This window comes from Enoplosus armatus, chromosome 7 (genome assembly GCF_043641665.1).
Source record: "Enoplosus armatus isolate fEnoArm2 chromosome 7, fEnoArm2.hap1, whole genome shotgun sequence".
Taxonomy (NCBI): domain Eukaryota; kingdom Metazoa; phylum Chordata; class Actinopteri; order Centrarchiformes; family Enoplosidae; genus Enoplosus; species Enoplosus armatus.
The window spans coordinates 4285984-4312141 of NC_092186.1; the positions used below are offsets into that span (position 1 = coordinate 4285984).

Here is a 26158-nt window from a genome sequence, read left to right on the forward strand (position 1 = left end):
TAACGTTAGTCTTTGTTGCTGCGGTCTGCAGACATTTGTACTGTCCACTCTCATATTGCGGATCTGATTTGGGCTCCAACATGTACAGAAGAATTTGAGAGTTGCCATTTCCAATCAAGATTGAGGAATAAGGTTACTTAGTAGGTTTACAGTTTGCTTTTGGAACCTCCATACTGGCAAGAGGATGAGGCGGTGCTCACAAGCACTGGATGCTGCCCCTCATTTTCATCAACAACCAAGATGGCTTTTTTCTACACCATCATAGCTCATGTCTGCACGCTGTAGTCTGTTTACATTTTGCCATCGCTCAGCGCTGTGCCGCACGTTTCGTTGCTCTGATTGCTTGTAGGTCTATCCAATTGTGTCCACAGGCATTTTGGTCTGCTCCCGTTGATAACGCCCCCTCATCAAAAATTAACGTAGAGGTTCCGCAATAATTTGCATTTGTGAATTGGTCTGGTGATGATAGGCTAGCAAAGCTAGTCTCAGAATAAAAATATAGAGCTGGAAATTAGCATAATAGGTCTCCTTTAAGGGCACACTGCTTCCTGAATTGGCACTAAACATCGGCATTGACTGAAATTGTGTGAGGTGCAGAATCATCCAATATGAACTTAATTTGCTGAGATTGGGCTGGGTATTTTAGGATGGTTCATTCTAATGTAACGTATGCAAAAAAACAAAAATGATTCTAACCTTATTTGAAGGGATCTTGGATAATTGTGTTCCATTAAATTGAGGTTTAATTCAAGGAACGTGATTCACTTCTGGGTTTTTAGATGCCTCAGTTATGATCATAAAATATTGCATGGAGAGTAGGGAGTTTGGTTTTCATCATCTATGGGGGAAATGTTTTATTGCAGGCTGCTTGAACTTGCTAGTGGAATAAAAAACAGTGTTACATAGATAAAGGAAGAAAGCAAGAATCATAAAGTTGAGTGTGCACTGTTTTTCAAGTGGTAATACCCATAAAGCAACAACCTCAAAGTGTCAGGGATAGCACTTAGCATTCCATCAAGTCAAACGTGACAACAAGTTGTTTCAATTTGAAGACAGTTTAATCAGGATAAGTAAAGGGGTTAGCCCACGCGGTTCTCATGATGGTATTCAGTATGAAGTGAAACTATCACACTGTGTCTGACCTCATCTCATTTCAAGGTGAAAACAAACTTTTAGTGAGTTCTCATCAGGAATTAGCTCACACAGTTTTCAGGAGAAAGTACTTTCTCTGTTCATTCTGCTGAGAGTTGGATTTTGTTGTATTCATTACAGTTAATTGGCTGTTTAGTGGGACACTACTGAACAGTTGAGTGTGGGAGCTGCAGCTGTAGCATTAGCATCAGCTTGGGCTGAATTATGCATGGAGGTTAAAGCTTCTGAAAGCTTCTCCTTATGATTTATTAATGTCTGCTTGCAGATAGGAATGGATTAGGTCTGCGGCGGGGATACCAAACGATGACACATTCACAATGGTCACAGCGGAGTTATGTTACAAAACCAGGTGGAAATCAAAGCCAAAATGATGATATTATTCCACCGACTTCCAACATTTGTAAAACAGGGGGTGCTCACAGACTTTAAAGTTTCATACATTGTGTATGAGACAGACTTAAAAACTGTGGGAGGACAAATGCCTCACCGTGAGCAGCTCTGTCGAGCCTGGCAGAGGCTAACTGCTTTATGGTATGGCACGGCTTGATATTGAACTGAAATTTGCCTTGCATTTTGTCAGAGCACACCTTAATGGGTAGATTCTGTTGACAACATAAAATCGACAGGTAGCAGTACTTAAAGAGTAACTTCATACTACATTTTGGAAGAAGTAAAAGCATAGCTGCACTTACCTTTATGGGTTGAAAAGTATACAAAATAACTTAAAAGCCCATGTCTTTCAAACTCCACACCTCCAGCGTGTAATACAGGCTTTCTGAAGTCTCCAAGCCAAATTAAAAGTTTTCCACCAAACACGTGGACTGACTTTGTATTAACTGCGTGAATATAATAACCTGCAGAGTAAGATAGCGACATATCCTCTGTAGCTCGAATGGAAGAGTGCGGTTCTAATACACTATAATCTGTGTTTTTAATCATGCTGCAAGTACACACCATGTACAGCCCTCAGCTCACTGAGCCACCAGGATCCCCCCTCACATCCTCAGACTCTGTGGTATAATCCTCTCGTACTGTCACAACAGCTAAATCTGCCACCTGTGTCATACACCGATCCTATTATCTTCCCTTAACAATCTAAACACCACTGGAGCTGCCTGACATCATGTTAGAAAGATAGACAAGTACATCCTGTTTGAAATTCCTGTCACACAGGCTTTGCTGAACTTTGCCTTCCAGCCTATTTCACGGCTGATCCATCATGCATGTCAAGTGTGTCTGTTTAACCCACTAAAGGACACAGTTGGCCTTCATTACACTACTTCCCGTCTCCCAAAATGCTTTGCTCTCAAGTTTTTGCAGTGATTCTGGTGTGGTGTGGGTTATGTGTGTGGGAGTGGGTGGTTGGGGGATGTTGGATGTGCAGCAGAGCTTCAAATTGGCTCTCCTTGCCTCATGTCGAAAGCCGCGGTTTTCTGAGGTAATAGACATGCAAATAACACGGGGTGTGCGCGTATATTTCCAGGCGGCGTCGCGTCTCGGCACTCGGTCAATAACATTATGGAAATTTGCCGTGGATTCTTTGGGTCTCACTGTTTGAGTTGGATAACAAGGCAGTCCAATGAGCCTGTTAGCACGGCGACAGTGACAGAATGAGGTGTTTGTATTGTCACACACTGTATCACAGCGTACGGCAGGAGGGAGAGGCGGCGGGAGAAATATGTACTGTAGACACAGAAAGAAAGGTAGTGAGAGAGGTAGAAAGCGCAAGTGATCAAAGTTCTACACTCCTTTTCCCTGTTTACTCCATTTACCAAAGTACACATGTGCAAACATATTTCCCCCCTCATTTTCTTTTCTCTCCTCTCCGCGCTGGGAATCAACTGTGTGCTTGCATAATTGAGTTCTCCAAACTCTCGTTTATTTCCCGCTCAAGCATGCATGCACTTCAACACAGCATCTCAGGCTCACTTGTAGGGACAGTGCAAATGGTGTTTTCGGAGCCTGGCCTCGGTCCTGTTGATTTTCAGATTTAACCGGGTGACAAATTGAGATGTGCCTTATGTGGAGCGTGTTTGCCTAATTGCGTTGGCATAATTATTGCTATTCTCAAGACAATTTCTCCACCTCCAAGGAAGGTTTTTGTGTGCCATTTTGATGTGCATATGTGTAAGAATAGAGTCCAGTGGGAAATTTGAACATCTGTGTCTCACTGCCTCTCTATGCCCTGGAGAGAGCTGGAAATAGATGGTTTGCCTACAAGGACTCTGCTTCAGCAGGTAGAACATCAAATGGAAAGAAAATGATAGAGCATATGGTTAACTTATAATTTTCTATATCTGCAATCATTACACTTGAATAGAAATGTTCCTGTTCTCCATAATTATGTCGTCCTTCATGGTGGAATGCTTTCAGAAAAAAGAAGTTACCTTTTGGACACCATCAGCCGTTCTCAGACCCAGCCGCTTGCAGTTTGTTGAAATGTTTCTTTGTGATTTGTTCCCCAAGAGGATACACAGTGCCAGGGCAACTTTAAGGATTGATTCAGGCCATTGCTAAAAATGTTGTGTCTCTGACAGTTGTGATTTTATGAAAGAGCTACAACTACTACTTGTCTGGTAATTGAAAAAAAAAACAGGTTACATACGTGCATCCATACAAACTGACTTTTATAGCTGAGATGACATGCACACCCTAAAAAAAAGTCAACAATAAGTGCAAGTTAACGATAAAGGAAAGTGTTTTGTTAAACTATAGACAACAATTTTGGAGGAAGTTTTGAGGCAGGGGGGAATCGGTGGCACTTGAGTTTATACTGTTATCAGCTGTTGAGGAAAGCTGTGGATTTGTGTCAGAGACAATCTCGCAGGAGGTTGAGTTATAAAAACACTTTTGATAGGCCGAGTCCACATAGATCGAACTTTATTCATTCTTGGGATAAAGAACCTGGACATTTTTGTGGGGAAGGGCAATGGGACAGAATGAGACAGGCAGAGATGACATGAATACATGAACAATGGATGGGATTTTGTACTTGATATTCTCAGAACTTCTCTCTCGAGCCATTGTCTCTCTATGTTCAGCAGCCTATAACAAGTCTGTTTTTTCCTTTACTTGGTTTAGTCTTCTCTCCCCTCAAAGTAAGCTAGATTGAATGGCAATAAGCGTTGAGGCAGAATTAGTAACCAAAACCTCTATCTTCACTGCAGTTGCCTCTTCTGGCCAATTAAGCTGTATCCCATCCCAACCTCTCTCTCTCTGCCACTATCCTTCCTGGCCCTTGCTCCCTGCAGCTCATTTGGGATGAGAAAGACACTTAAGTCCGGCCAAATGCAAAAGTGTTTTACCCAACAAGGATTTGTTGTGACCATGACCGTGCAGGCCTGCCCCCCCCCCCCCCCCTCCAGCACACAAATTAGTTCTTATTTGAATGTCCAATAGGGAAGGAGAGGATTACTGACAGGGATGACAGCTGTCAAAGACATTTTCCTCTTCTCTACTGCCCTCTCGTCTTCCCTTGTCTCCCTGCGTGTACATGTTGGTCATTCTCCGATGTGGTGATATGATTCTTGGCTTTGATTCTTGTGCTTTTCTACAGAAAACCAAACATGTGGAGTATCCTTGAGCAAAATACTTTAAAAAAAAAATTTCGGTGAAGATTTCAAAATATTCCCCTTGTTACCTCTTATCACTCCCATACATACGTGTATTGGTTGAATGATTATTAGCAGAACCTGGGTTTGATCCCTACCTGAGCCCCTTCTCTGTGCTACTTTGTATGCTCTCAGGGTTGACATGTAAAATTATCCAGGGAAAGGCAGGGTGGGGCAAGGCAATTTTATTTATTAATGCAACAGCCATGAAATAAATCTTACCTTCAAGAAGGTAGTTTTAGTTGAAACTGGTTTAGAGAGGTGTTTATTCAACTGGTCATTGTATGGGTGGAGCTTGTGGAGCTGTTGATCTGTATTGCATTATACTGAGAGGTGGTTGTGTTATTTACTCTACCCTCTGATATAAATAAGTAAAAACACATCTAAGTACGGCCAAGGCCTTTACAGACCCGTATTAGGAAGTCACCTTCATTCATGAGCAAACTAGTTAATGTTATCCCAGTTGGCTCTTTATACAATAGCTTTTGTAAATTCCTTAGTTTACTCCTCACCTTTCTTACGTGTATTCTGAATGACACATGTTCTCGAGGACACTGTGTTTGGTGATGAAGTACTGTAATAACCACTCTCATTGCTTGTAAGAGTTGGTAGTATTTGTTTTTTAGCAAACAAATAGTACAATTGTATTTTCTGAAACGCAGGGATGGAAAGCGTACTACAATATTTTACTCAAGTAAAAGTACTGTAAATAACTTTTATATATACCTGTATAAATTTGTACCTAGATAAAAGTAAAAAATACCAACAATATATCCCTTTCCTATAGATGGCAGCCAGACAGTCAACATGGACATGTATAAGCAATACAAACTCAACAGCAGCAGCAGCAGCAGCATCCACAAATGCACATATTAAAACACAAAAAGCAAAATAAAACACTACATTGCCTGAAGAGAGAGTAACAACCATCACAGTGAGTTTGTTCTGCAAAGTCCTCCATATTCTGCTCTCGGTTCAACTTCTCAGCCTGTTCATTCTCTCAAAGCATAATACAACCAGTCCACTCAGCCCCTCTGTCCCACTGCACTCCTCTGAGCTGAAAAGTGCTTGTGACGATTATTGTCAAAAACAGCATAAAGGTCTCACACACCTCCCTGAAGGTAGTAGATCCTCAGTGAACGTAATAATAGAGCATAAGAAAGTTCAAGTATGAGGTAATTGTCAGTGTGTTACAAAGTCCTTTGAGGTGACTTTTCCTGTACAGTAATAGACAGTGAAACTACTTCACATTTAATTCTGAGCTGAAATCCATTGCGCTTCTCAGCAACCCTACTATGGAAATGGTTTTATCCTATTAGGACTTTTTTGGTGATGTCACATATTCAGCAAAACTTGTTTAATATGTGTACTATAATATTGTAAGTATATTTGCTCATATTTTAGTATGAAGCCTATGTTTTCTAATCAGCTCCCATTTGCCCTGTTAAAGTTTTTCTATTGCATTATGCTGTCAATACAAACTTAGTCTGACTCATCGGATGTAGGCTGTTGGGACAAGTCTGCCACTGACCGACTATTTCAGTCTGAATTCTCCTCCCCTTCCTCTATCTGCAAGGGCACCGTCGCTGCATCCTGGGCTTAGCGCCACGCAAGACGATTGTGATTGGTTTAAAGAAACACAAACAAGCCAGAGCGGTTTTTCCCCTATCCCAGAATGATAACTTCTCCGAAGTGTGGAGATAGGTCTGGCTCCACTCTTTAATTTGTATCTATTTCAACTTAAAAGCCCTCCAGTGTTTCAGTGGACAGAATCCCTCCATTTCCTAACAAGGCTTTTTGTTGTGAAACATTTGCAAGATCACAGTGTATAAAATTCAGTCACTTGCACTGTTTCCATACGGTAAAGTGTTGAAAACAGCATGATTATATTGTTGAATTTATTAAATTAAAGTGATGGAGAGGGTACATTATGCTTTGTTGGCATGCACAAGTTTATCCACCCTTTTTTTTCTCTCCTGGCCTTTATTTGGGACCAGCCTTTATTTGTTCGTGGCAACTATGCACCCGGACGCTATTCATATTTGACTACCGGCGAGAAAATATGGTATAAAATGTGAGAAATTATTGCTGAAATACAAGCCTTTCTTTGTCCTTTCTGGCCGCTCCAAGCACAGGTACCGTAACTGCATGAATAGATGCACATCAACATCCCAACGGAATATGTAGGGAAAATGAGTCCTACAACCACCAGAGGGGAAATCATAGGCCAGTCGATGACAATGTGGCCCCCGCCCCCTCAACAGCACAGCAGGATAGTCCGGCAGTTGGCTCATGGGGCTGACACACACACACACACACACACACTGAAGCATCCTTGGGTAGGACACTTAACCTCACACCGCAACCAGAGGGAGAAAAGAGACTTTCCCTCTTGGGGTTGAACAAAGTCTGTCAAATCAAACAGTGTGTGTTTATCCCTCTCTGACTCATTTCCCCCGTCTGTCAGTGTCATTATGTCTTTTTATCTCTCTCAACCTCTCTCTCTCTCTCTCTCTCTCTCTCCATAAGCAGCTTTAGAAGCGCCACTCTGAGTTGAAGCCACTAGCCGAGCATGTCCTCCCTCCGGCTTACACACCAACTGCAGTGGGTCAGACTCTTTAACTGTGAGCCTGTCTATACAGCAAGATAGTCTGTACAGTAGCCACTTGTCTTTACTGCAGGGATGAAAGCCCCACTCCATAATTGCAATGCAGTGATGCCCTCTTGTGAAAACGCATTACACCGCTGCTTGCTTTGTTTATCCTATAATTTGATACCATATAATGCAAATCCATGAGGGAAAGAACCCTTCTACACAACAATCAGTTACATGCACTGGCTATATTTTATGTCTATTTTGAGGATGAATAATAGGAGAAGTGAATACATTTTGTGCTCAGGAGAGACTGGAAACAACCTTCTCTTCTTTAGAGACAGAGTCTTGCTAAATAACCTTAGATATGATAAATATCTCTGTATTTCTACAATAATTTAACACAGGATTTAGACAGAAATTTTTAATTCTCTGTGGTTTTGAGAATTTGCAAAGGACTTTGAATTTAGTTTTTGGAGCCCCAAGATCATGCACTTTTTACAGTGTATAGCACCTTTAATGTACATGATAGAAAGCAGAAATGTTACCCACCCAAATCATAAAATGCATTCTTTCTTACCTCTATACTGGCAAAAATGCGGATGAATTTTCTCTTGTTTATGAACTGTGGAACAGATTCATAATGTATGGAGTTTTAACAGATGCTTTTACGCTCTGCTGGATATTTCCCATTGAATACAGACACGCAGTTCATTCGTACTATAGGTTTACTTAGAATGTGTTCTACATCACAAAAAAAGTCAGCAGATGCAGGATCCAGCATTAGTTCATTTCTGAAGCACATTTATACTGCAAAGGCATTTAAATCTCACCTATCTCATCTCACATAATGCTCCTCCATATTACTATGGAAACTAATTTTGCTTTAACCTGACTCTACTCTTGAGGTTGCACACTGTACAGCATGCTGCCAGGGTTTTCCATATTGTCAAGTGGAAGTAATTGTAAGTGGCATAACCCGTGTATCCACATGAATAGGTATGTGTACTGTATGCCTACAGTATGTACACTGCTGTACGCAACTCTGGTGTGTTGCTGCTTTTTTTAATTTCCTGGTGAGAGAAAGTAATTCTGGGCCACAACCTCTTTATTAACATCTCTCTAGTCTGAATAATGCACGCTGTTAGCATCTGATGACTTCTGACTGGCTTCATACCTTGTTATCTTTTCTCATGCAAATGGGAAGGAGACCTCTGGCATGTTGCTGCTATTTCAGTCATTGCATTATAGGCGTTTAGAAATATGTCCTTACAGTAGACTGATATATTTTTCTTACTCCCAGAAAATGTCTTTTAACAGTGTTTTAATCTAAGAGCAAATAAGAGTGTAAGTGTTGCTCTTACACACATTGGCCATTTAAAATGACAAAATTGCTTGTCCATCATTTGGTAATTTCTCTCTAAATGGATGGATTTGGATTTGTTCCTGTTTTTTATATCTTCACTGTCCTCACAAAATGAGTGGGTCCTTTGAGAAATTGAGTCATGTAGCAAATTAAATGAGGCAACTAGCCCAGCCCAAAATGTATAGCACAGGGTAAATAGTGTTTTAGCAAAACTGAATGAACAAAAGTGGATCTGTTCCTGTTGAATGAACCAATGCTTTGAACATACTATATTCAGTCCAGTCTCAAGTGTCCGGCATGGGGAATTTGGCTTGCAACATGGCAAAAACAATGCATCAAAACTGACTCATCCATCAGTTAAATATCAAGTTAAAAGTCATACACAATAGCAATAAAAAAATAAAATAAGACTACAAGACAATGAGACAGGGACTGACTTGCTGGTAAAGAGGGAGGTGCAAATGAATAGCTGAAGTGTCTAAAAGGAAATGTTTGAATCATTTGCACCTGACTGTCAGGAATCTATACCTCTACCCTAAACAAAGCAGCTCAAACTCTTTATTAGAGATAGAGGTAGATATTAATGGCAATTACGTTTGCCTTTTGCTGAACTCTTCGATTAAAAACGGCTGAAAGTGACTGCTGCTCACCCATAATCCCCCTAGCTATCTTTATCTTTGTTTTGTTGTTACACAGACTCAATGAATGATCTACAATATACCCCCCAAATACCCCTTTAAATAAAACATACCCCCTTAAGGTTAAAGTTTAAAGATCTTTAGCGCAGTGGTAAGGCCCAGTCACATCAGCATGTACAACAGTGAAAGTTGGCATGAGTTCAATTCAATGGATTTGGTTGCAATCAGCGTATTGTCTCAAGGAAGCAAAATAAATCTGCACAAATCATTTGCATCAACTTCATCTCTGGTGGGCTTTGCCATGAGGATTTACAGAAGACATGGGACCACTGGAGTACTATGACTTATTGAGGACCATGCTGCCAATTTGTACAAAACATGTAACAGTGGTAGAAGGACAGCACTGATGCCACTGGAAAGCGACAAATAGCATTTCAGGTTGACATGAAAGTGTGTGTATTCCCTGGTGATAAGACAGCAGTTGGTAATGGTACATGGGGTAGATTAATATTTTGTAGTAGTTGGACACAATGTCAAATCTGATTATGGGGAGGAGACTTGTAACATATGCTACTGTCTGCAGCAAGAACCAATGTTTTTTTTTGCCAATTAGTATCATTCTTTCACAAGTTTGGTAATTATAACTTCATTTAATTCAACTTGCAAATACATGACAAGAGAGAAATTGTGGAGCTGAGACTGAGACAAAAATATGTTCATAAAAGGAAATGGGCATGACATTGATCAGAAAGCAAAGTATTAATGAATTGGATGATTTGGGTTATAGAAATGTATCATTTCAAACATCACAAGGTGATGTGTGTATGAACAAAGCAGTCACTCGTACTCCGGTGAGTCATAACTTTGTTGTACAACACTTACTGCCGATGGGGTTTTCCCCTACATAAAGTTTAATTACTTTAGGCAATGTTAGATTTTTGTATGTTTTCTGTTTTTTAAATGAGTTATCATTATTTGATATGTAACCAAAATACAACGTGATTTGTAACTATAACATTGTATTAAAACACAGCTTGCAGGTAGGGACCCCATGAGCCCATTCTAAGAGTAGCGAGATGATGACAGGAAATCACACATTTCTGTGATTTTCTGTCTAATATTTGCTTCATATTATGATATTATTTGCTTAAATGGTTTGTGTGGCTCTTGATCTCTTCCTGTAATGCAACAAGCAGAGAGAGGGAAATAAATGTTTGGTTCAGCAATCTGCTGATCTGCCTGTGGTGGTTTTGCTCTTTTTTAGCTTCGTCCTTATTAAAACCTTGACCTTATTAAGATGTTTCTCATCATCTATGCATGGCATAATCTCAGTGATAGATTAGCTGGGAAACTCACTGCTCTGCTGCATCTTCTTGCTTGGCATAAACACCAGTGGGGCAATCAGTTCAGGGGCAATCAGGGCAAAAAAACAGGGTAAATGTTCTTACAAAGCACAGTCACACATATTTCTGTGTTGCACTGAAGAAAGTATGGTCCTAAACCAGGTTTTCTATGAGATTCTCAGTAACAGGACGTTGAATTAAGTAATTTAAACTCATTGAATTCAGCCGTGTCTGACTCTACTGTGAGCTTGTAATTTACATTTTTCCAAACTGAAGCTCGAGGTAAAGTGGTGTTCTCTACAATCACAGATGAGGATGCACAAAATATCTTTATAAGGTCTAGGTAGAAAAACTGCGAAAGCTTTTAAGAGATCACTAGTCAAAAGTAGTTTTTGGCTGGCAAAAACTCGAATTGCTCTAATCCATGTGTTAATGGATAAGACCTCCCTTTATGTAGTTATTAACCATTCCATTTAAACATTATGGGCCATTTGGCCTGCTGACCAGGCTAGCACTGCACTCTCTGAAGTGTCTGTGGTATGCATGTAGTGGTAATCCACTACATGGCAGGCAAAGCAGTGCCAGCGACAGTAGTGTCTGTGGGATTTGGGAGGCTTGAGAGGGCACTTCAGTGCTCCTCACCCCAACATGTCTACAGTCATGTCTCTCTTTATACCACTTCCCTCTCTTCCTTTTTCTCTCCTCATCTTTCTCTGTTTTTGGCAGACACTGATAGTAAGTACACCAGGGTGTTAAGAGTGTCATTAAGCTTTCATTAAAACACCATCATCATTAGAGAAGGATTAGTTATTCCCTGGATCCACCACTACAGCAGCTCAGGAATATCAAAACACAATCAAAGTCTATTAAAACAACAATGTTTTCGCCCCGTAGTGAAGCACCAGTTGGCTTCCACCATTTTTTTTCTGAAGTAGAGACACTGTATTTTGGCTGTAGATACACCTGGAATACTGTGCCAAAAACATGTTGGCAATGAGCTTGTTAGCATGTTAGCAGTGTTGATCAAAGTGCTTAATGTGGTGCACACACGTGTACATGCATATTTTAACAAGGCCTCTGCAGGTTCACCTAGGAAAACCTTTTTCAGACATATACTTCCTCCTTTTTAACCTGAAATAAATGGTCCATCTATTTTAAAACTGAAGTTATTGTAGCATGAATAGGGCCGTATAATACCTGAGCTTCGGGACTGATGCCAAAATTATACTATATATTACATCTTTTTCTACAAGATCCTTCTATATTCAACAACATAAGCCAAATCTCTCAGTTGAATGGGTTATGTAGGAACTTTAGGTGTTCAGCTGTTTTCCTGAGCAACAACATTGTGTTTAGAGTCTTCATCATCTCCCTATCATTGTGTGAAACAATATAACCCTTGTCTATTTTATGTAGAATACAAAAAACAGTACAATAAGGTACCAGCCTCCTAGGATAAACTGGGTAACATCACTGTGGCACTCATTCAACCTGTCCTTTGTCAGTGGGTGTTCAGGGTCTGCATTGTTGGGGTGTGTTGTCTAATTTCCCCCCAGGGATCAATAAAGTATTTTCTTTTGGGTACCAGTAAGTCAATGAAATACAACCCAGGAAGGCCAGTTAAAATAATAGTTCTATGAGTCTGTGGTGCTAACCATGAATTATTGTGTCTGCTGTTATGGGGCTGATCGTCACAGAACAATAAAAGACTGCTTCATTTTGCTTTTGTGAATCATTAAAATCTCTCAAAAGAGCTTCCTTTCCCTTATTCCTTGCAGAGCAGAAATGCTAACGTAGGATCAGTCAAGAGTAAAGGTGGTCATTAAATTTAAGGTGTTTAAAAGTTGTGTGGATGCAAAAAGATCAGTGCGAGCAATTATACAAATTGAATTCGTCACACTCTTCTTGAACACCCAAGCAAGAGGATTTGCTGAATAAATGATTCAAATATTAAATTTGTGAGACTCAGCATTGAATGCAATGGCTTAAGGCCATATGTGCAGTTTGTATTGAGTTTAATTTGGAACTTAAATTCAATTTTCTTTATTTTGAAGTAGCTTTGTGAAGGGCAAGTAAAACACTTTTCTTTTTAATGACAAAATTACTTTTATTACTTTTACTATTTGGCAGGAAAATAAAATACTCACTCCCCTTTTTACCAGTCCTGCCCAAGTGACATCTTTACTTCTTTTCCCAATGCCCACCGTCTGAACGATGAATGCTTTATTCCAATTTGAGTAGGTAGGATACACCCAAGTGGAAGCTTGAAATATAATTAAAATCTGGAAAACCTAATTAGAAGTGAAAGAATCAAATTCATTTTCAAAAAGTTGCATTCACTGTCAAATTATGCCATGAAAATTTAGTTCATTTGTAACAATTGGGTGTTAGTTGGGTACATGTAGCCCCAAAGGGACTCTAAGTAGCATTGGTTGATTCTGGTTTTTCAACAACTTAAAATGTCAGTCAAGTTTTCAAGCAAACAAAAATATTGCATGAGAAGCATCAACTCCCAGTCTTCCTCCTTGGTCTGTGCTACTCAAGTTTCAAGAAAGCCCTTAGTTTTCCAAAGAGGGAAAGGTTTAATGTACTCAGACCTAACACTGAGGCTGGCTTGCTGGTGATGTTGACTGTACGCTCAAGAGAATCTGCCATTAAAATAAAAACATTAGCAATAAAACAAAACGTGCCAGGAGAAGGCGAAGTGCTCCGCCGTGAAGAAGGACGTTCTAATGACAGTAAAGTTTAAACTTTGTGTAAAATGTTCTTTTAAACCTCTTTATTTACTGTGCTTGCTCCACTCATGTTTTGCTACGTTGTCCAAGGAATTTACTCTTAATTCTTTTGGCATAGAATTAATGAATTAATAGTATAGGGTCCATATCATCACCGAGATAGCTTTAGTGTTTATTTTTTTATCTAAAATACTACTTATCCAATTCAGCAATGCACTCCTATAACATTTTTGGACTGTCAATGGAAAAAAGATCCAAATCAATGCAGCAGAACCAGAGATATTGTATTTTTCTATCGTACACATTTGTCTTCCTTGTCAAAATGGGCCTATATTGCCCATATTAATTAAACTCAGTTGGGTCGGAGATTTGAGTGTGTTATGTTATATAGCCGACAGCCTCAGGCAGAGATGAGGAGCAGGCTACAGAGGTCTGATAAGCTCACTTCTTTGTAACTCCACAACCCCAGATTTATTTCATTTTCAAACTTGTCATGCTGTTTCAAACCCACACACAACTTTATTTTTTTACATATGCAGAAGAACTCCCCAAGACCTGTAAACAGACTGTGATGTGTAAAATCGGTGGAGTTCACCTTTAAGTGAATTGTAGATGCACCGCATAGCATACAAAGTCAATGGAAAGATGCAAGCGGGCACTAATAGATGCAAATGTACTTTACGTGGCTCGAACTGACACAAAGACACATCTGCAAGAGTTGAAAAGGTTTGAACCACAGCAAAAAAAAAAAAGTACACTTCTCCCAGGGCTTTATGAATCAACTTCATAGTCGTACAGAGATGAGAGGAAGGAGGAGAGACACTGGAGGAAAATAACTGAGATAACTGGAGTTGCCTGCTGAGTTCTGAGATCAGTCAGAGGCTAGGCTGGTGCACAGACATACATAGGAGCACTTTGCACATGCGGCCAGTGAAAACATTGTTAGCTAGCCACACCCGATGTCCGTACAGTTGGTACATTGGCTGTTTGGGGCAAATTAACCCAGACTGCACAGTCACAGTTCAGATTTGTCTAGTTTGATTTTGCGCAAACAACACAAACACACCTTTATGGTGACATTTGCTTTATAGAGTCAAGAAAGGTTGAATGCTTGGGCCACCATGGAGCTACTGTCTGGTAGCCGTTTACATAGTATTCAACCTATTCAAATTGTGGAATAACATGTCAGAAACAATGCCATCTAGAGTCCCTCTGAGGCATCTGACATAATGAAGAACCTACTATATGTGAATGTGGATTTAGAAAAAGGAATTACTACAGATCAAATGAAACAATACATTAATAATTCTATCCTAATCATTAAAAGACAAAACAGATTTGCTTTTGGCATTGAAACTGAATCAGTTCCCCTCTCTTTTCTGAATCCATCTCTCTCCTGGTGTCTCCATCCCTCTCTCCTCTGTCTCCGCTTTGTCGGCTGGTGTGAGCTCTGCAAAGTGTCTACTGGTGAGGTGTCACACATTCATGGGGATGAGAGGAGAGGACCCTCCTGCAGTGCTTATTAGCTGTAATGCATCCCTCTCCCCTGTTTTGATCACTGAGGGAGACCATGTTATGCTTCCTGCCATCTCATTTGTTTCATGCTTAAAATTTCCTGTCTCTCTATCATCTGTCTTTCGGTGTCTTTTTCATTCTCCCTGTCTGTCTGATGGGGTATAATATGGTTCGTAACATGTATAGACGAATATAACACATTTGGTCTACAGACTTGTTTTTTGTGTAAAAGTGGTAGTGCAGGTTTCTTTTCAGCCATTCTGTCTATCGGTCAGTAGATCGGTCCACCAATTTGATCCAGACTAAAATATCTCAACAACTATTGAACGGATTGCATGTTATTGTAGTGCGTGGTTGAATGTATATTTTCATGTATTACACAACTACATATAAATGCATATAAAACTGTTCTATTATAGATCAAAGAGTATTTAATTTTCAACTAAGAAAATAGATAAATGCCAGTGTGGAGATAATGGAGGGTAAAATTAGCGCGAATGCAACACATTTTAGGTTGAGGTACATGTTATACTACATTACCATCTCGGGCCTCCTGCTGTCTCAGCTACAGTGCATAAACCTCTTGAGTAAACCTTGCTGTCCCAGTAGTTTATTTTGTGAAACAGGTATCAGATGTGGCACACTGTGACTCACTGAGGCCTTTAAGCATTGCATCACTGTTGTCACAATGCTTTTAAACAATGAAATAGAATCAGTAGTCATTTTAGTTAGCCATTTGTCTTACACTATATGCCATAATATCAATTGAATGACAAGAACCCTGTACTGCCAGGGATTAATGAATGTCTACACCACAAATGAACAGTCCAGTTATTGAGATCCTTGAACCTTGTTGGCGTTGAGATTGTCGCGTGACAACATTATTACATTGAGTTATTTGTTAATTACTCAATCAGTTGAGCCTGTCTCCTGTTAGGCCTACATACATATTTCATAAAACAAGAAGATACTGAGCCAAAAGGGATGATATGTTTCCACTAGTTCTCAGCTATTTTTTCTTCCTTTGGAGAATTTAACACAAATCCAAGTCCTGGTATTTAGAAAATAAGTTCTCATTTGACACAATGCTGCCTTATAGATGACAGAGAGGTGATGGCCATATAGTATATGGCTGTGTCTATTTATGTTGTGAAGTGTGGCATGTTGTAGTTGTTCCTGAGCAAAGCAGCTTCATTTAGCACAGAACAAGTTGTTAACTGATCGCACCATTTTGCAACTTAGCAGTGTTAATTAACAGGCCTAGAATCCAATTTGTTGGAAAGCTTCAACACACTTGAACTCTGTTGCAGAATAAATAAATGATTACAATAAAAATAACTCTCCTCGTGTGTGCAGGGATAACTAATACAAACTTAGTCATGCAAAAGTAAATAAATATTTGACATCAGAAGAACTAGAAATGTAACTGTAAGTATGGAAGCCTATATTAAAATGATAATGTAAACTTGAAAATGAAAATGTAATTTCACAATAGCATTATAATTGTGTATAATGTGTTATTGGAGTAAAAATGAAATGGCAATAATCCAATTTGTATTTTCTTTTTTACATACTCGTATGGACGTTCTATGACCATGAAATGGAAAAAGCTGTTTTACTGTACATTAAATTTTTGAAGTTGTACCCCGCTGTACAGTGGAAAATATTCAGATGTTAATTCAAATTTGGAAATTTAAATGCAATATAAAAAAAAGCATTATTTAAGTCACAATTAATATTAAAATCCAATTTTCTAACATTTTGAAAATGAAGATGGCATTTGACATTTCATTTTCAAAGACTTAATCTGTTGTACAGTTGACAGTATTCAAATATTAAATCTAATTTGAAAATTAAAATGCAATATAAATAATGTAGCCTAACTTTTAATTTGTGCAAGCGTTATTTAAGTAAGTGTTCATTTTGAAAGAGCTGTACAGTAACCCATACCCTAAAAAAATGGAACACAAACTGATACAAACTGTATAACAAAATATAAAGAGACGTAGTTGGTTTAATCTCCTAAAGACTCAATGCAGTGTGCTGTTACGTCAGATTTTCACTTATCCTCCCTACATTAGACTAATAATACTAACAATTACAGTTGAGGATGACAATTATTGCAGTGACCCTTTAATAATACATCTTCCAGTATATGATACACGGACATCACACAGGAAATCTAGCCATTTCTCTCAATTCCTCAAACACTTACTTCTTGACAGGTTTTCATCTAAATGGTTTGATGATTTTCTGCCTGCCCTGCACATCATGAAGTCAGCGGCTGGTCTTGCCTCTGTGAATATGTCAAGATGTCAGAGGCCTGCACTGGTCTACACACAAAAAGAAACACTGGCCCTATAGAGCCAGTCTGTCAATCCAGGTATCAGTTAATATCAGTGTACCAGTAATGGAAAAACTGATTTACAGAGCGTGGACACTGCCCAGGTATTGATTTGTTGAGTTCTCGCTTTACTGAACATTCAGAGTATGGAGAAAAGACAAGAGAAGAAGGCCTGGAGAAGGTCCAAGGTCCAAATTAACAGTAAAAAAAAAGGAGAATATGATGAGGATAGGGTGTGAGGAAGGAGGGAAGGTGAGAAGAGAACACTTCAGCTTTGTGCAGTTAGAACTGATGCTATAAAACTCAGTCTTGTAAAAGCTAAAACATTTAAACCATCATGAGAATCTTAGCTCTCTGTTTAAAACCAGACTGACTGAATCTAAACAGGTCATTAAAGATGCTGTTTTTCTGGAGAGGACAGTCTCACAAACCATATATGAGGAAACTGAAGGACATGTGCCACAATGCAGCCAATGTCAAGTGGTCAAACACTATGTTCGGAGTATCCTGTATTAGTATATCAGAATATCAGAGCAAACAAAGCTGAAAGCTTGAGAAAGGTGCGTGAGGTTTCATATAGCGCAGAAAAAATAAAGGTTTGGGGGTAAGAGTGGATATATGGGCAAACAAAGTACTTCACTATCATCAAGGTTTGTGCCTCAGCTGCTATAAACAGTCAGCTCTGGTTCCACCATGAAAGTAATCTGTAACAGCTTTGGCTTTAGACCACAATCTTTCCCAACAAAGCACCTAAACTTACTGAACCATACTGTAACCACAGAGGTGATCATACAGTATGTTTAAAAGAGAAGTTCACCGATGGTCTTGGGGTGTACTATCCTATGTTTTTGGAGCTTGACTTGAGAATTAAAGTCCCCCAATTTTATGGAGCATAATACTAAATACCACTGGAGTACTGCTTGAAATAACCACCCCCAGTTCAAAGAGTGAAACTACAGCGTTCGTAGAGAGGCCACGATGTAGCAAATGCAAAAGCATGGTCAGTTTCCACCATTAGATGACGTACATAATAGCGGCCTCATGCAGCCAGTGTTTGCCAGTCAACAGAAAGAAACTTCCATGATACTATTGACTTCTTAATTACTTCAAGCAGTAAATTAGAATTAATTACATGTAAGAAACTTGTAAAGACAGGATTTATGTGGAGTGGGATAAGGGCGAAAAAACAAACGGCCAACATCAAAGACAATCGTTCTCAAGCATCTTTTAATGAAGGGTTTATAGATAGGTCTGGAGTATGTGGTAATGAAGGGCTGTGAATCTCAATGCAAAGTGCTAGGGGTCCTCTTCATCCTTCATATTTTGTTTGCGCCTTAATATTGATGCTCTCACAAAAAAAACTCTTAAAATCATAGCTCTTCATGGTTCCAGGAAACAAAATATTTTCCAAGACATCAATTTTTCAAATTAAAGGCAAGGATGTTTTTTTTGTTTTTTTTACATACATATAGTTCCAAGTACAAGGGTGAACAAAATATCATGTTTGTTTCATCTCTCTTTTCAGTCACACCTCACAATGCCACACACAATTTTGAGTAGTTATAAAGGTTCAATTGTGACCCACAGCTCCCCACAACATGGTATGATGGATCAAAATATTGTTTTTGGAATGTCCTTAACTAATCGTGTGTTTCGCCCTGGTTTTCTGTTCTCAGGATTGTACATCATTTCATTCAGAAAAGTTAATGAAGAGAAAAAACAAAGCTCAGATCAGAATGATGCACAACTTGAGAGGAAACAAAATTAATAACCAATGCTTAAGTTGAAATTGTCATCTTTATAGTCCTCGATTCTAAGTTATTCGGGAACTACTTATTAGCAATTTATCAATTATCAGTTATTTATCACTTTGTTCCTTTTCTAGCCTTACTGTCACACTTCTCCTACACCTTTTTTCCTTCTTCCCTCTACTCCTCCACTTTCTCTACTCCCTCCGTTGTTGTTTTTCTTGCCCTAGCGCTGCATCTTTCTTCCCCTTCACCCTTCCATGTCTTCTCATCTCTTGTCCTCTTCTTCCCCTCTGCTCGTCTTCTCTCAACCTTCTCCTCTGTTGTCACTTCATCTTCTATTCACTTCTTGCCTTCACCCCTCTGCTCTCCTCTCCTCTAACCCCTCATCTTTTTCTCCGGTCTTGTCCAACCGTCTCCTGACCTCCCTTTCATCTTTACTTTACTTGCCTTTACATCCCCTCCACAATTTTCTCACCCCTGGCCTCTTCCCCCCTCTCCCCCCTTGTCTTGTCTCCCGTGTCATTCATGGATTATTAATCGTCTTGTATTACTGGAATACTGCTGTGACACTCTCTAGACCAGCCACAGAAAGCTATTGACTAGAAGTTTGTTTCAAAGAAACCACAAGGGATTTTTCAAGGGTTGCTGAACTTGTCCTCACAACTGAAGTAAGAGAATAGATTATTCACAAACTTGGACAAAGTATGGATCAGCTGCAAGAGGAGCAGAAAAGTTACAATATGCTTAAGTTAATGGGGTATACAAGATGCAACTGGCTGAGGAAATGAGATATTAGGCACAAAGGATGCATGCCTTTGTTATGAGTTATGGCTTTGTCGGTTAGGGCTGATTGCAGCTCCCATTTGTTTGCGAAGATATTGTAGTTTTACTATGACAAAGGGCAAGAAAATGCAACAGCACACTTTATTTTCCAAGTCAGCAATTTATTTATTCCTTAATCCTGGTAATGATGTTAAAGATATTTCCTGAAGAGACTGGGCAGTGCAATAATAGTCTTGTGAAATGATATTAGGATACTGTGAAGTATAGTGTTGTGGTGTTGGGATACTGTTGGAAAATAAACTGTAATATATGTCAAAAATAATTTGCAGTCGGGATACCAAACTGACCATTTATGTTGTTTTTTTGTATTAACTCTTGAGGCCCTTCTGCACAGGGAACAATTATTGGGGCCATTAATTTGCATGTGATTTAAAAACAAATCACTGAATGAAACGATGCACATACAAAGCAAAATTTTACCTGGATTGATTTTCCATTGGGTTCGTCTATGATGGGTTCAGCCAAATATCACACATTGCTACATGGCAATGTACAGTGACTACAATGGCGGATTACCGTATTGTTAACGTCTGGCAGCAACTCGTGCCCTATGGTGAAGAACGTAAAAACCACACTTTTGGCATGGTTAGCAGTAAAATGACAAAACATAGTCTTATAAATAGTTGCTGACAGTCCACAAAGGTGCACAGCAGCCAGCAGGTAGTCTGTAGTTAGAGACAGCAAGTATTTTGATATTTTACGTGATAAAAACAGGAACAGCAGTTGGTTTGCCATAGCCTTTGTCAATGTGGAATCATGACTGTAAATTAGTTTTATCTCATCAGACCGAGGCTAAAGAGCCTTCTGACAGTGGGTCTGTGCTAGACTTTCCCCAGTCCACTAACTTTTAATACTGGGCAAGACTGATATCAGAGTGGATCTTCTCAAAAGGTCAGGACATGGTCAAACCATACATCCCAACCAGTCCACTATGCTCTGCTACTGCCAATCGGCTTGCTGTTCCCTCACTACGAGGGGGGCCCAGCTACCACTCAACAAAACCATAAATATGCTAAAACCATAAATATGCTAAATAAATGCAATGTCAAAAATTGCCAGGCTTGCATTTCCAAGATGTGGTCAAACTGGCTCACCGCCATCTTTCCTTTAGTTGTGTGAATTTCTCTTTTGATGGAACAATTTTGTCAGCTAAACTTCTCATGCTGTTTATACATGACATGGAAATTTGGATAAGAAGATGTAGTCCTGAAACAACTGTCCAATATGTCTTCAGTAAACCAGAACTGCTTGTTAGGAACCACAATGACTGTCTGTCAATCAGAACCACTATATTGGCCGGGTGTAAAACAAAACTGAGAGAGTTCATCAGGACATCTCACTTTGACAGGTGTGATTGTCCATTTGCAGATCCCCGTCTTCATAAGTATAAGTATGTCTCCTTTCAATATCTGAACATACCTTATGAGCCAACACAGGGATTACAACCATGTGATTCCCAAGTCAGCCTCAATCTGGATTTAACCTCCCGTAACAGATACTCACATTGATGATATGATTTAACAGGGAATAGAACTAATGAGGCCTTTAATCATCTATCGGTTCCTTTTACGAAGTATGCCGAAACAATTTAGTCGGGTTTCAGGTTTAGTTTTCCTCCTTTCTACCTTTGTTGTGTTTTCAGCAGCAATGACACATTTCTCCGAAATCTAATTAAATATTGTGTTTTTGAACATCAAAAATGTACGATTTTATTTTGTCAGAATACCGTCAGAATACCAGGGCTCATTACTGTCATAACCTGCAAAATATGTAAAACAGAGAGCATTTTTGTGTCAAACACCAGCCAGTAGATTTAAACATGGAAACATGATTTACCTTCTCTCCTGAAAGATAACGAAACGTTCCTTCTTGCAGACATTTCTAATATCCACTACACACATGTGCAGCAATGGCAACTGGAGCTGGATGGCTGCTTCTTTTGATTTCTATAGTATATTGTTACTGTAGGTCATGATATTCATCCACCCCCAGTACATGTTATGTGTGTATCTTACATGCTGTATGCATTTAGCTGCACAGGAGAGTGGAGCGACAATGCTATGAACTGAACCTGCACGGAGCTGAAGCGAGGATCAGGAAGGAAATTGTATTCACTTAACGAGGGCAAATCAAACAGTGCAGCCATTTCTGTTGCCCTGAGCAATGCCCACATTAGCCGAATGGTTTCACATGTAGAAAACTCCGTCCAGTCAGCCCACTGGATTCAGATGACGGAGTGCAGTCAGGCTGATCCGGCCCTGCTGCCCATAACGATTACTGAGAGACAAAATCAACAACATACACAACTTAAGCCTTGATTTCCTTTGATTCTCTTCCTGTATTTCTTCTTTCTAGCTGAGGTGTCAAGAGAGGCCGGAGGAAGTCTGACATCTCTGTTGGTTCAGCCCGTCTCCGCCTTCCTGGCAAAGACATTACTGTCCTCTCCATCCACAGGGCAGGGAGACTCCTGTATTCCTCTTGCCATGCCTCCTAACACAGGTAAGTATGCAACATACACTATTACAGAGTTGCTGCTGAAGCCTCATTATGAATAAGATTTTCACAATAATTTATAAATAATATTAATAATCAATTATAAAATAAGAAATACAAAAAAATATATAAACCTATATATGTCACCACATAATTTAACGGCCTCAAAGATGTCAAATATATGATTGCATCTCTGCTTATAGCCAATAAAAATTATGGGACATTTGGGAGTTGCGACTGAGCTGCTACCGTGAAGGTGAAGGTTTGCAAGCTTTTGTGCACTTGTACATTATGTACTGTAGCAAGACTGACAGGAAGATCTCTGCTGCGTTTGTAGTGATACAGGTGCTGTACAGGACTATTGTGAAGAAGAAACTGTGCCTGAAGGCAGTGCTCTTGATATACCGGTCGATCTAAATTTCAACCCTCTCCTACGGGTTCACCCAAAGGTGTATGTTGAGGAGCTCAGATATCCGGCGCGAGTTTGAAATACAACCTTTGCTTTGAAAGGAGCCAGTTGAGGTCATTCAGGCATCTGGTTAGGATATCCCCAGGACGCCTCCCTGTGGATTTATCTAGGAATGTTCAACAGGGACATTGGTGTCCCCGTCTTGGGCTGCCAGGAATCTGGGTGTGACACCGGACAAGCAGCTGTCGTTCGCTGCCAACATCGTTGCAACAACTCACTCCTGCAGATTCATGCTCCTCAACATCGGATACGTCTGTTCCCCACCCAGGACGCTGCACAGGTTCGGGCCCAGGCTCTTGTCATTTCACATCTAGATTAGTCATCATCAAGGCCCAGGACCCCAACTGAAACAGAATCTCATCCATGGACACTACATGTTACATTAACATAAGTAAAGTCTCCATATCTAAATTGACGCGTTACATTAATGCAAATCTTTGTTGCACATGTTCTTAATATGGGGAACATTTGCACATTCCATCCAACACTGTGCAACTTTTTTTATTTTTAATCAGATATATTTTACAAATATTTGTAAGACTCTTAACTTGCAGTACTTATTATGCATCAAACCTGATTCTGATTCTTTATATTATTGTAAATTGAATATCTTTTGGATGTTTTGGACTGTCATTCGGACGAAACAAGACATTTGAAGATGTCTCTTTATACTTGAGTAAGACATTTTGAAGGGCATTCTTCGCAATGATATTTCAGTGACAAAAATAAAAATCAATTAATCAAGAAAATAATTTGCAGATTAATCGATAATGAAATTAATAATTAGTTGCAGCCCTAATTCAGACACACAACCTGTACTGAAGTGGCAAAAGTTATCATGTATTAATTGATGTATTTGATTATTTTTTAACAGGCTCACTGCACTGATATCATTTTTGTCAATATGCATGCATTACATTATTGGATATCGAGGTATGAGCACCGAGAGACTCAAAAAAGTTGACACAAAGAAAGTTTAAATTGTGGATTTCACTAATATGTGTCTGAGCTGTTATGTTTTGTATCACTCTGCTCTATCTAAATGGATCACCATCACCACCGCCTACCCCTGCTAGCATATCAGTCACACTGTATGGTGACTCATTGAGTTCATAACCTGGAGTCTCCAGCAAGCATGGTTTGGTTGAGTCACAGATGTGACCTGACTGCCTCATCTCTACAGCGGCTCTAATGTCCACTGAACGTGTTTTAGAACAGCATGTTTTCATGCAACTTTTTTTTGTCTTTTTTTCTTTCTTTCGTTCTTTTTCTCTCTCTTACTCTCTCTATAACTTTTATTTCACCTGGAAACTTTACATGTTGAGCAATTATAACCCCTCAGGCAGGACTCTCTCTCCCTGCAAAATGCTTGTTTGAAATTAAAAACACTATCTTTGGTTTTACAAAATTGTCTGTGTTTGCAGCTATATTTCACCAATATGTGGACATTGATGTTACAGGAATGTTTACAGTATGTGCAAGACAACCAAACATGTGTTCCCCACATGATTAAATACATTGACTTGACATTAATACACATTTTTTGTAGTGCCTATAGTATGCTACAGCCAACATGAGTTGGTAAAATGCAAGGCATAGTCAAATATTACATATGACAAGGACAACCATGTCAAGTGATCAGACAAAGAAAAAGATTCATATAAGGCAAATACATGAGTGAATGACAATTAAGATAAGTATAACGGATTAGGGGTGCTAAGAGGTGAGGACTAGACAATTTCTTGTAAGAAGACCTTGGAGACAGGGGTCCATTGTGCAGGTTTAGAGTTTGTCTCTTAGTAGGCTGCAAACAGCATTCAGGCAGGCAAAGTCTTTGACAAGATGTTCCAAGTGGATACAGCTTTTATTGTGGATGTAGGGCAAACACATGTAGTTAAGATAGTGTTGGTGGATGATTATTCAGGTCAGTTGCCGGGGCGATCGCCGGGATGTCGGGATGGGCTTAAGGAAGTCGGGCTCATTGCATACACAGGAGAGGAGAGGGAGACTCTGGGTCGAGGCTGTAGATTCAGGATCAGTTTCGTCAGAAAAGGCAGTCATGCAGGCTGAGGTAGTTTGGGCAGAAAAGAAGACAGAGGTCCGGTTTGGGGGGGGACTAAGGAAAATCAGACCTCTTGTACTACATACATTATATGTGGTAAATAAATAAAGACATTTACAGAATATACAGGTACATTCACAAATATATTCCACACATCAGAAACAAGTAGCGCAGTGCAAGCAAGATGCAAGTGCCTTACACTCCCTTCATATGTCCATTGGACACTGACACATTACATAGAATGGAGTCCCTGTCCAGCCTGAACATGATGCAGCCATATCCAGTGGGCATAAGGGGTAATTGTTCACCAAGACAATCTATGTGATCTGTGTGGTCGATGGTCCCCTTAAAAAACAGAGGTCTCATTTCAGCATAAATATGGAAAAGATAGGGAGGGAAGAGCCTGGGGTTAGATTGATTTACTGTTTTGCTGATGTCACTGTGAAGCTGTTTTTAGCTTTTCATTTGATATTAGACATCAGCATGTCGACCCCTGAAATGATATGATGCAGTTTGAGTTCTTTTGTATTTCTTGATTGATGTTCTGGTTGACCTCATCCAGAGCTGATTCTCATCATATGATTCTACCACTATGTGGTGTGAAGTTATTTGTAGTAGCAGTAGTATATTAGTGGTAGTATTAGCAAAAGCAAGACTATTTGTTGTGGGTAAGGGCCAAGGTATGTTTGAATTAAATAGTGTTCACAGCTTTTCTCAATGGCCACACTCAAAGGCAAAGTAAAAGTCTGCCATCATAGAAAGAGGTGAGACTCAATAATCATCCAAAACAGCACACACCTTCAAATGGTCTCTCCTCAAAGGCATTCACGGTGGTGCACTTGTTTGTACATACAAAAATTAATGGAAGTACTTGTGTGAAGAATGAAAGAAGAGAGCTTGAGAGAAAAGTTCAAACCCTGCCTACTTTCTCAACTCAACACACCTCACCAGTCACTGCTTGCAGTTGGCTTGAATGTCAGACTGGAAAGTTGGAAACCTTTCCACAATTTCGACATTGGAAAGGTGTGGGGGGGGGGGTTTCAGGTGTTGTTCAACTATCCCACAAACACTTTGCTTGAAGCCCACTGACTGGTCCCCTAACCTCAATGAAATATGAAATATCATTTAAACCCAAAACACAATGTTTCTCTGACCCTTAGCAAGTCGTTTAGTGCCTAAACCTCACCAAACCATAACTATAGTGGAGTTAGATCAGAAAACTCACACAAACATGGCACAAACA

The 26158-nt window shown here is 39.6% G+C and overlaps 1 protein-coding gene across 1 annotated transcript in view; it reads left to right on the forward strand.

Moving 5' to 3' along the window:
* The window catches only part of LOC139288060 (inactive N-acetylated-alpha-linked acidic dipeptidase-like protein 2), a 395466-nt gene that overhangs the window by 243221 nt on the left and 126087 nt on the right, over window positions 1-26158 (forward strand). The window contains 1 exon segment of the mRNA XM_070909308.1: window positions 22247-22390. Within this exon segment, the coding sequence (XP_070765409.1) occupies window positions 22247-22390 (144 nt within the window).